Source organism: Ciconia boyciana, chromosome 12 (assembly GCF_034638445.1).
Source record: "Ciconia boyciana chromosome 12, ASM3463844v1, whole genome shotgun sequence".
Lineage (NCBI taxonomy): Eukaryota > Metazoa > Chordata > Aves > Ciconiiformes > Ciconiidae > Ciconia > Ciconia boyciana.
This window is the reverse complement of record NC_132945.1, coordinates 18,398,200-18,410,257: the sequence shown is the minus strand read 5'-3', so window position 1 is coordinate 18,410,257 and position 12,058 is coordinate 18,398,200. Positions and strand designations below refer to the sequence as shown.

The window sequence follows — 12,058 nt, the reverse complement described above, 5'->3', positions numbered from 1 at the left end:
TGAACCTGGCTGTTCGGTTGAGTGAGTCTTGTGAGTCTGTTGAGACACACAAGAGCTTGATTGCCTTCAGTGGAGCAGCAGGTTTTGCCCACAAATAGGGCCACAACCAACTTAGTTAATGTAGAAAATAAAAGGTGGTAAATCAGAACTCTGGTTTGCATACTGGCAGTAATGCAGCCTTTCCCATTCCTCTGGGATTTATCAGCGTCTGTGCTGAAAATCAGCATCTTTCCATGTCCTGGGAGCATGGAATTCATATGAGCAACTGTGGTGAATGGCGTACTCACAAAGGGGTTAATTTTTACCGGTTGCATTTTCTCAGGTCATAGTCAGCTGGGTTTGATGATATCATAGTGATAAATCAGTGTCCTGTCAAGTGGCTTTGGGGAATGGATCTTGTGAAACAAGTCAGAATTTTCAGAAATTTATGGTCTCCAATTCGTGCGTATGATTTCATTGGCTCATGATCAATTAATCTCTCGAGGGATATTTTTTTAATTCATATATTGACTCCTGAATAACTTTTGTCTGAGAAGATATTAAGTTTTTCCTTTAGATTACATATTCACTGTGCAAAGGTAGGATGTGTCTGTTGAGGTCTACCATGAACTTTCAAATTGAGAGAGAAACATAACAATGTCTAAATTTATGCTTATTGTTTATATTGAGTAATTAGTGCTGGTTATCTTTATAAGTATTCTATTGGTTTTGACCCTAAATGTCTTAACATTGTCAAAAGACTTCTGCATACACTGTTCACTTTGTTATGTGAAACCACAGTTCTAGGAAATATGTGCAATTGTATCTTTAGATCCCAAGACCTGGATCCGTTCAGCCAGTGGAGGTATGCTAATGTAGCATATCTGACAGCACGGGGCAAAATACTGAAAGGTGTTTCAGGGGAATGTAGCTGCGTAAGCCCTTAGAAAATCCCAGAAGGTCCTAATCTGCACCATGAGGTCATTTTACATCTTATTCCTCATCCTTAATGAGACTTGTCTCCTTTACGTCTTCAAATACGTAAAAGGCTAAAGCTAAGAGAAAAAGAGTAATTTCTTCACCATTTCTGTGGCTAGGGTGAAAGTAATGGGTTTAAAGGGCAGCAGTGGAGGTTCAAATTAGACAGTAGGAAAAACTTGCCATGAGTAAAGCACTCATACAGAAGCATTGGAATGGGTTACTTGGTGAGGTTATAGAGTCAGACAAGCATCTGTCTGGAGTAATGTAGGTGTAGTTGATCTTACCTGAGGCAAAGGAATGGACAAGATAAAGTCTAGTATTTCCTTTCAGCTCTCATTTTCTATGATTCTGTGATCCTGTTAGCCTCCGATTAGACCCACTTAGTAATGAGTTCACTTTCCTGTCCATTGACTTTGATGCGTTCTGCTGTGCTGCCATATTCCAACCTCTTTACTGTACTGGGAGGATCTTTATGCTGGGAAGTGAGTGCAAGTCCAACACATCCCAGAGGGAATTTAAAAGGGCATAACATGTGATGGGGGATTGAGAAAAATATATGTTACACTTGATTAGGCGCTCTCTGAATTTACCTATATAACTTTCTGAAGTTTGGTGAAGACCATGTGTCTCACCGCCGCCTTATCACATTAGTTCAGCTTTTTTCTAATAGACAGTGATGCCCTATTCTTAGCAGCAGAGAATGAGGTTTCATTCTCCCCTTTCACAAATCATCACCCCCTAGAGCTGCAGCAAGCTAAATCACGCTATCAGTGAAACCTTTGCAGTGCTATTCAATGGCAGAACAAATGGTATCCTGAAATATAGCCGGAAATGGAAATATATTCTCGATACACCATGGAGAGTCTGTGTGTCATCTCCATGAGATAATGGTTTTTCAAATCAATCTTTTGGACTTGTTTGAATTTTCATTCAAAATCAACAGTCACAATGATATCAGAGTAGTTCTGTCTGTCTCAGACAGAAGTATAGCACAGTTTCTGAAATCGATGCCCTTCTCACCCTCCTGATGTGTCTAACATGTTGCCTTCTACTCTTTTTGTTACAGACGGGCATGTGTCATTCGAGGCCAGGTGGTAGCAATAGACGGAACACCTTTGGTTGGAGTGAATGTCAGTTTTCTGCACCACAATGAGTATGGATACACCATCAGTCGACAAGATGGAAGGTCAGACTTTCACGTGTGGTCTTTCACTGGTTTAGATTTGCGTAGTTAGGGCCCTCTACCACCTTCTATTCATGTACAAAATTTTCATAGACTTCACTGTTCATAGCGTGGATTGAGGATGGCATCTGGCCCTCTGCTCTGGGAGCACATTTAGTTAGAGCTCTCCGTGGCAAAGGAACCAAAGAAGAAAGAGAAGAAGAAAAAACCTGAACAGCAACAAGATTACAGTGGCATTCAAACACCTGGAGTCAAAATATGACAGTACTGCCGTAACAGCACCTTCTTGACATTTGAATATTTTCACTAGTCAGGTTTTCCAGAGAATTCCCTGTCTTCCCTTTATTTTTTTTCTGTTGTTAACTGTGAATCTTCCAGGTAGTTTATTGAGGTGTCAATGAAGTTAACTCCTTTAGCTGATCACCTGAGCCATACAAGTAAAAGTGAGGACAGGTGCTTTCCAGAGCCAAAATGGTTAAATTGCTGTTCCACAACCAGTCCTGAACAACGCTGGCTTCCCTCTCTTCCCCAGCCTTGTAGGGCCAAGTTCAGTTCTCAAAGAGAGATGAAGTTCCTGTATATTCTGCATTTCACTCCAGGGTTGGCCATCCATTTGCCATAGGGTCATGATTTGCTCCTGAACTTGAATTAAGCTGCTAAGGGCAGTTTAAGACTTCATCTTCCTTGGCTGTGTTGTGAATGACAAGAAATTAGAAGCTATCTTCCAACAGGGAAAGAGTGTAATTTGTCACTGTTTCCACAGTTCTTTTTCTTTTGTTTGGCTTTGTTAATTTATAAAAGTAAGGAGCATGCATATTTATTTTACCTTAGTTTATTGACTTTCAAATCACACTACTGAAAGTTAGTAATTATCATTTCCTCTTTACGCTAGCCTGGATAAAGTTGTTGCATTAAAATATGCTACCTGTATTTCGCTGTGAATGTAATCGGTGTCATTTGGGAAATGTGATGAGATATGCATAATTAAGTCTGACGTCTTATCACAGTTTGTTACCATCAAAAGCCTCCATAATAGATGCATTCAATAATACAGAGCGTGAAGCATCTATTTACATATTACCTTGTGTTGCCTGACTATGGATGTCAGAAACTCAGGAAATTGAGACTCTGGATATCATGCCTTCTATGTCCCACTGTTTTGCAGCCCAGGTATGCCAAAGGTGCTTCACAATAGCTCCCAGAGGATCACCTGCCCTCTGTACAAGAGCTGATTCAGTTCTCAGTGCAATTAATCGGCATCTCTCCCAAAAATTTCATATCCTGCACAGAGGGGTCTCCTGCTCAGTGTACTCAACCTTTTCTTCCTGCTACTTTTAGGAAAAGCGAGAAGGATATGTTAATAGAGAAACGGCCTAACAGGCTTTAAGACTTCTTATTCAGCATGCTGTACCTGCATAGATTATGAGTAGCATCCCTTTTCTAGGGGTGCTAGGAATTTCTTCTCATATAAACCAAAGTAACTGGGTCCACACTCTTGTTACAGATGACTTGTTAGTATCGATTCTCGTTGATAAACAGAGAGGATATAGGCCAAGTAACAGTGAAGCACTGTGTACCTTGCTATTGATGCGTACAGGGAGAAAGCACAGGGAGGTAAAGCTTCTTTGTGAATGCCAAGGTGATGCCAGGAAGGTATACTTGAATGATTTCACATAGTAAATTAAGGGCTGTAATGAGCAACATAAAGTTTGTGTTTGTGATGCATTGAAAGTTGTGGTAATATGATGATAAAACAAAAAGAAACAAAGCATTTTGTTTTCTCTTTTCCAGTTTTGACCTTGTGGCTGTTGGAGGCATCTCTGTCACTCTAGTTTTTGACAGATCTCCTTTCATATCTGAAAAAAGGACACTTTGGTTGCCTTGGAATAGATTTATCATCGTAGACAAAGTTGTAATGCAAAGAACAGAGTCGGACGCGCCATCTTGTGACATCAGTAGTTTTATCAGCCCAAATCCAATTGTACTCCCTTCACCCTTGACGGCATTTGGAGGGTCCTGTCCCGAAAGAGGAACCGTTATTCCAGAGCTACAGGTAACGAAAAGACTTTCAAATTAATCATTTGTTCCATTGCAGAACAAGTTCTAGACAATTTTAGAAGATACCACATAGTGAGCAATCAACTGCTGTGATGTTACTCACTTGTCAGAATGACACCAATGCATATCTCTTTAGTACTGTTTCACAAGATGCTTTTCTCTTTTTTTCTTTCTTTATTTTTGTTAATATTTTAAGGCGCTTTATTTCTTACCTCCAAGTAGAAGAAAGTGGGGAGTCCTAACATGATTTATTGTTGAAATCCTGATTTATTTATAGTGATGCACAAAACCATTCCTAGGTTACAGATAAACAGCACACCTTCCCCATACATCAATGTGAGACGTGACCCAAGATGCTTTGAAGACTCCTAGGAATGTTTCATCCATTCATATCTTCTGGTTCTTTACGATGGCATCTCCAGCTATCTTTTAGCTTCTTGTTTTTTATTACTTTCTTTCCAAGGTAGAGCAATTTTAACATGATCTTTAGCATTGGTTTTATTTAAATGCCTTTTTTCTTGACACTCCCTTAAGTGTTTAGAAGCCATTTCTAATTAACCTTGTATTTAACTGTTCTTTTATTTGGAACTTAAAAGAGATTGTATGAGTTGAACACCCAACAAGATACAACTACATGTGTTTCAGATCGTGTTAACCCCCATAATTTTTAGTATGCTGTTTGAGCAGTTAGATATCAAGCAATAAGGGTTCAAGCCTCTTTTGGGTTCTCTTTACTGAGCAAGTCTGGAAGATATTTTGGAGGCTATCTGTAGACATGAATTATTTCCAGCCTTTTCTCTTTTTCTCATAAAAGTGTTGCTACTGATTAAGGGCCTTTATTCGACATGTAAGAGACCTCTAATTGAACTCAATTATGTCTAAACATCTCCATAACTATTAAAAACATTATCATGTTTCGGCCAGTTGATGGCCATAGTGTTGCTTCACAGAACGTACTAAGTGAAACTAATGAATATAAATTAAGAAAAACTGATGCACACTAGTATGAAAGAACTGGGTCACCTGACTCCACATGAGGAGGCTTCCCAGGTCGTCTTTGAACAGCGAGGTACCCAAAGATGCAGTCTGCTCGGAGAGAAACTGCCCCCAGTCCTTTTTTTGCCATTGGAGGGTCCTTAGAGGGTTCAGTTTCATTGTACAGTACTGGGAAATGAACAGAAAGTAGCCCAGAACAATAGGAGAAGGAGATACATTAGCATGTATTAATGCATGAATATTTCTTCCTGCTTTTCTATTAAAAAATGAGAAGAGATGTCAGCTGTATGACAGAGGGGGCAGCTGGGATGTCAGCAGGAAAGAAGGGGAACACTGCAAATCAGGAACAATAAAGGGAGCAGGATTTCCCTGGCAACACTACATTTCATATGTCAAAACGACAAGTGCTGGCAGGCCTCCAGCGGTACTGCAGCAATCCTGTGACAGTGATACTGGTGCAATGTGTAAATAAAATTGTTTTGAAAGTGAAGTAATCTATTGTTAAACAAGAAAAATTGAAAAACTGGGGAATATAAACAAAACAGTTTGTATTTTTTCCAAGCTTGACGATTTTAACATTGTGACAGGTTGGCTTGTTATTGTGGAAATACACCAAAATCATTAACCTTATTAAGCACAGTCTAGTTTTCAGTGGCTTTTGAGTGACTGCGGTGGCACCCTCCAAGAAGCTACTCTCTTCTCTTCCCTGCTCTCGCTCACAGTCTGTCCCAGAAGAGCTTCTTTCTCTCAGGAGATCACAAGAGCAAAATCCCTTTTTGTAGCTCCCAGGCCCACATCATTCAAAAGGTCAAGGCCAAGTTTCTTTTTTTCCCCTCACAAGCTCACAGTCTTTGCAGTCCTTCTAGTTGCTGAGGGCTTATCTTCACTGCAGCCAGGAATTGATACTACCCTACAGTGGGCATATCCAAGCCAGCTTTAATCCAAGCGATCCAGACAGCGGCACTGACAGCAGTGCCGTGGGATTTGAACTCTGTTGCACACCCTGGGGACTTACCTGTTAGCTAGATGACTCTGACGCCCAGCCTCTTTCATCTTCACTGCCGTGCGTCCCCAGCTAGCTTGTTAGGTTTCTTGTGCTGTGCCTTCGCGTGCCATGCCCCTTCCTGCTGGAGCTTAGCCTTACTGCAGGCACTTCTGCACGGAGGATGGTTTAGCAGGAAGGTTCGTTTTCTTTCTTAGGTCTCCCCAAGGTAGAGTTATTGCCTCCAAAGCAGGATAGCATCTTCAAATCATAATGTAATATATAAAGTGTGTGCATATTTTAAAAAAAAGTTTTTAATTGTCTTCTGGTTAAGAATACGCGTTAAGTAAACCAAATAATAAAGGCAAGGTAAAGCTGTAGAGCTCATATGTATGAATATGTCCACAGAGATAGTGTTTGCTCCTCAGTAGATAAGAGTAAAGCGTTAGAGGAAGAGACTCTTTATCAAAATAGCCAGACCACCATCCCATAAGGTGACAAAGCAGTTTTCAGTGTTGGACATTTTGTAATATGCCTGGCTACTGCATTGCTGAAATAAACACAGAAGGCATCAGTGGTTTAAGTGGTACTGCGTTCGCATCATGACTGTGAAATGTAAATTAAGCACCTGCTGTTATTATTATAATTTTGCAGTTTTTCCTGGCTATAGATGTAATGATGTGGTTTTTTCCAAGGTGGTCCAGGAGGAAATCCCAATTCCTTCGAGTTTTGTGAAGCTGAGCTATCTCAGCAGTCGAACTCCAGGGTATAAAACTTTGCTGCGCATTATTTTGACACACACAACAATCCCTTCTGGAATGACAAAAGTCCATCTGATAGTTGCTGTTGAAGGACGTCTGCTTCAGAAATGGTTTCCTGCTGCAGCCAATTTGGTCTACACATTTGCCTGGAATAAGACGGATATATATGGACAGAAGGTTTCTGGTCTGGCCGAGGCTATGGGTATGTAGAATCACCTTGATGTAAGCAGAAGCGCTCACACACATCAAGCCAGGAAAATACAGCTTATAAATTTTGTTGCTGCACTTACTTACATTCTTTTAAATCAAATGCCTCTTCAGCTCAAGTGACTCGTATGATTTCCTAAAAACATTTATTTTCTTGTTCGTACAATGTCATCTTTCTAATTTAATCAATTTGAAAATCCCCTTTTCCCTCGGAGAATGGTTGTGTACTAACGGCATTACATTCAGCTGTCTTTGTTTTTGAATGTTACTTTGAATATGACCTTTGGTGTGTCATTGTTTCTGTCATTTTTTGGCTGTGACATTTGAAATGTCATTTCCACTTAGGGTTTACAAAATTCTAACTTTTAGGCATCCTTTCTTACTACATTTCACGTCCCCAACAGTTAAAACTTCTTGATTTGTTGTTTAAAGATGTTTATACGAAAATCGTCTTGTTTCGTAGGCTTTCTTTACCAAGCAGCACAAGCAGCTATTCTGAGAATTGCTACAGAAGTGCTGTCCGTGCAAATACAATTTATTTAGCTAGCCATTTTTTCATTAATTTCATGATTTCACTTTTAAAAGGCTTGCTATTTTTTTAATTTAATTTGGGGTTATGTTGCTTAATGGACTAATCTTATAGATACTTTCCATTAAGATTATTTACCTTACCAGCAAAGCTTAGTACTGTGAATAAGCCCTAATCACTTCCTTAGCAGTTTTATTTTGCTTTTTAAGTCAGGGGAACTACAGCAGGCTATAAAACAAGAATAACAAGGGCTACATGGAGCCCTCTGCCCTCAGAAGGAATATCCCTCATTCTGTGTAGGAAAATGCTGCTCTGAGGGGCAGCCAGCAGCTCTCTTCAGGACCTGCTGCGTTGTCCATACAGGCAGCGTGCCTGCAGGTTGGCCCCTGCAAAGCCAAAAGGTGCCGTCCAGGGTACGCAAGCCCTGCAACCCCCAGAGCATCTAGTGCGTGACTGCGTTCATGTGCTCGTGCTCCCAGCCAGGTAGTCTGCGTGGAGAGGCAATGGGAGAAGGGAGGTTTATAGCGCTTTCCTAGTCATTTCTACTTAGAGAATGATGCAGACATAGCCACTGGTGTCCACGAAGGGTTACGAGACCAAAATATGGAGTATGAGTTACATCAGGCGATGCACGTAGGAATATATCAGAAAACAAGGAGCTTACTCTAGGGCTGTGGTCCCACAGTCTACTTCAACAGGTACAACTGCAGGCTGCTGGCAGAAGGGATGTTCCCACGTTCTCTCCTTACCCCTGGGCCACCACTCACATTCATTTGATCATGAAATGAGCCAGATCAGGAACAAATTCAGCTGAAAACTGAAGCAACCAGAAAATAAGTGATAAATTTTCAGCTTCATTAGTCTCCTGATGAATGCTAGTGCAGAAGCGCAGGTCTTCTCATTCCAGCCGTAGCTCACACATTACATTGGCCTACAACGATCAAAACTCCACCCTTAGTGCAAGGTGTCCTGAATTGCTGCATCATCATATCTGCATCTGATCTACCACATCTGGCTCACATCTGCAGAAGGGTGGACAGCTTTTCGAAGGGGTCGGTCAGGTGCTGGCACTGACACCAGAGAGGGCTCTGAGCGTCCCAGATATGGTGCGTGGTGGGGAGCAGGAGTGCCCTTTTTGGCCCGTCTGTCTCGTGAAACCTCCTTGTTAGGGGGCAAATCTAGCCCTAGCCCATTACAGATAGAGGTTCCTGCTAGCGTTTTGCAGTGAGGGAAGGTATTAAGTGGGTTGTTGGCTTCACTTACACATATTTGTGCAAATCCAGAAATGAAACAAAATGCCAGTGTGCCCTTTTGGCACTCCCGTGGGTGATCAGGCAGGACCAGATGGGTCACGGGTGCCACCTGGGGCTCTCCTCAGCATGGCTACGTGTGCCCTGTGTTCAGGGTCTGTCACTGCACGGTAACGCTAGTGGGTTTGGGAGGGAACAGTTGAGTATGCCTGCTCCCTCTGCATCATTTAAGAGTCTTCTGATGATCCTGAAGTCCAGTGCATATCTGGACTTTAAAACTATTTAAATCAAATACATAACGTCTTATGAAATGATACTGTACTTACAGATTCCCAAATTAGAAGTAGATGAGTGTAATATGTTTAAATATGAATAAAGCTTATGCAATAGTGCTGGATAACAACTTTTAAATTATTGAATTGGTGCTTAATTTTTTTTTCTTTTCCTTAAAGTTTAGGTTAATTATTTATCTTTTATGTATTTATTATCTTTATTAATTTATTATTTATTTATTTATTATATTTAGTTGCTTTATTATTTATTATTTATCTTTTATTATTACTTAATTATTATATTTTCCTTAAAGATTAGGTTAATCTTCTTGCAAAATAGAAGCAAAACTCTTTATATTTTAAGTAAGTGCATTGTTAGCATGCTTTGTTGGATTCCAATACAGCTTTATTTAATTTGACACACTGTAGTACTCGGGGACCTTTATCTGCGTCCATTATATGAATTTTTGTCAAAATAGTTTCCTCTGCCAGTATATTACCAATATTTAATAATGCATTCTGTTCAGTTTTTCATTTTAATTAAATTAAATTGCAGCAGGTTGAAGTCCTGGAACTCAGGAATGTAACCATCTGCTTTTAGTTTTAGAAATACTATAAGCATCTTCCTTTTTCTTCAGGGTTATTGACAGCAATGATCACATAACCAGTTACCAGTTACCATAACCATAACCAGAAAAGAAGGCTTTCTGAGCATACTTCCACACACAAGTGGTTCTGTTTAAATTTGTTGGAGAAGTGTTTGCTGGTGTTTGCCTAGTCCCCAAGTCCCTAACACGAGGCCAGTTTCTCTTCTCAGAGTAACAACTGAGATGATAAAGTAACATTTTTTTGTTCTGAATAAAATAACATCATGTGGACGTTGACAGACAAAACCTTGGTGGTAAAGTCTACGTCCCCTTGTTATTTAACGTAGGAAAAGGAAGGATGTCAGTCGAAACCTCAATAAATGTTCCTGTATAACTCCATACATGCTCAGTCTTACCCCTGCAAGCCCTTGCATCCCACACAGCAGCATGAAGTGGTGTGCAAGGACCAACCCTCCTGGGTGTGGATATAAACCAGCTCTCAGGCAGAACAGTCTTAGGTCCTCCATTCATTAGTCTACTTGTTACTTTGGGTTGGGTTCATTATATTCGTTGTTTGAAGAAGTAAGATGCTGGTAAGTATAAATATTTCAGGAGAGGTTGAAGTAGAGGTTACTGTCCTGTTTAATCATGTCTTTTATTTCTTACCTGTATTTTGGCAACAGCCCTTAAACTGTGATATGGTGGCACTACTAACAAATTATTGTTCATTTTTCTAAATAGTTGTATGAAAATAATAGGGTTTTGGTACAGATGATTTCAGTAATCCATTTTGAGACTGCAAAGAACTGTTCTTGCTGGCTGTTAGTGTCCAAAAAACATAGTCACTACAGCTCTCCTTCATCCGGTGAAATCTCAGTCACCTCAAAAAAGGGCTATAAATTAATTTGACCAGAAAATGACACCCCGCAATGAGGGTCAGCTGACTGCGATTGTCGTTTCACTGCCAAAATGATGTTTTGCAAAACCTGCCAGGAGCAAAATACTTAGTGTTCAAGTGGCACTGCAGTCACTTGCTTGACTTTCCAATTGTTATGCTTTGCCTTGATTACTTTGCATGCAAAACAAGCGATAGGAAATTTTCATGGAGGGTACATCAGTACATCCAGTTAGACGTTTCAGGAGACCTGCTTTAAGATTACACATATATTCCTTTTTGGAGCATAGACTTCTTTCATAAATACGTGTAAGTATACATAGAAACACGGCTGTAGACCCACATGAAGTGAGCGTATGGCCACGTGTCTCTCACTGATGAGAAGGGACAAAAAGGCTGCTATGCACAATAACTATGAGAGGAGGGAACAGTGAACTTTTAAGAAAGGGGATGATAACCTCTAGAGGGTATTTGGCAGCTCAACAACATCAGCTATAGGCAGGGAATAGCAGACGCTTTACAACGTTTGTTAGCTATAGTCCTGGTAAATGTGCCACTGCAGATCCATGGGCAGAGGTTCTCAGATGGTGTAAATTTATACCTCCCTTGACCCGGCTATCAGCATGGTACCTTACCGCAGCTGAGGAACTGTCCTGGGGGTCTGCGGTGGTTCACAGAGCAAAGCTGAGTGCCTTTGTATTACAGGGCTTTACTCTTTTCAAGTATACACATCTGACCCAGGATTGAATGTGTTAAGTGCATGAACGGAGTAAAGATGCTAACGTGTAGGTGGCAAGTGTGAGGTTGCCTCGTAGGAAAAATCTGCCCTTTATCTTCTCTCTGCATTAACACCTAGCAAATAGCATGTTCGGTTACTGAACCTTGAGGGCTCATCCCAGCACAGGACGTGGCTGTTCTGGAAGAAGCTCCATGCCCACAGTTCGGCACTCAGCCCCAGGAGTTACCCAGAAACACGGCTGATGTTGGTCCTAAGAGCTCCTGTAACAGAACAATCGGACAGAAACTTAGACTGAAACCTGCAGTGTTTGAAATATGAATATTTACAGTACTTAAGGAGACGGGATTTTTACAAGGCAGACTTTATCTGCAAAAAAAGGTTCTTTCTGCTAAAATGCTGAAGCAGGTCTAAGTGAAGTTCCTGTAGGGAACAGCTTTCAGTTTGCCGTAAAACATTTATCTTGCAAACACGAACGCTCCCTGCTATAGCTGGTCAAAATATTTTGATCGCACCCAGTAAAGGAATTTAGATGGTATTAAAACTATTTGTGGTTCAAGTAAAGTGTACCTAAAAGCCGCTATGTAGAAAAAGTGAGAAGAAAATATTGAAAATGTCAGAAAACTGTGTTTTTTAATTTTT

At 40.5% G+C, this 12,058-nt stretch overlaps 1 protein-coding gene across 2 annotated transcripts in view; it reads left to right on the top strand.

Annotated features, from left to right (window-relative positions):
- Nucleotides 1-12,058, top strand: part of TENM1 (teneurin transmembrane protein 1) — a 347,960-nt gene that overhangs the window by 263,707 nt on the left and 72,195 nt on the right. For both annotated transcript variants that reach the window (XM_072877199.1, XM_072877198.1), the window contains 3 exons: nt 2,027-2,146; nt 3,935-4,196; nt 6,875-7,142. In XM_072877199.1, the coding sequence (XP_072733300.1) occupies nt 2,027-2,146; nt 3,935-4,196; nt 6,875-7,142 (650 nt within the window). The remainder of the gene's footprint in view (nt 1-2,026; nt 2,147-3,934; nt 4,197-6,874; nt 7,143-12,058) is intronic.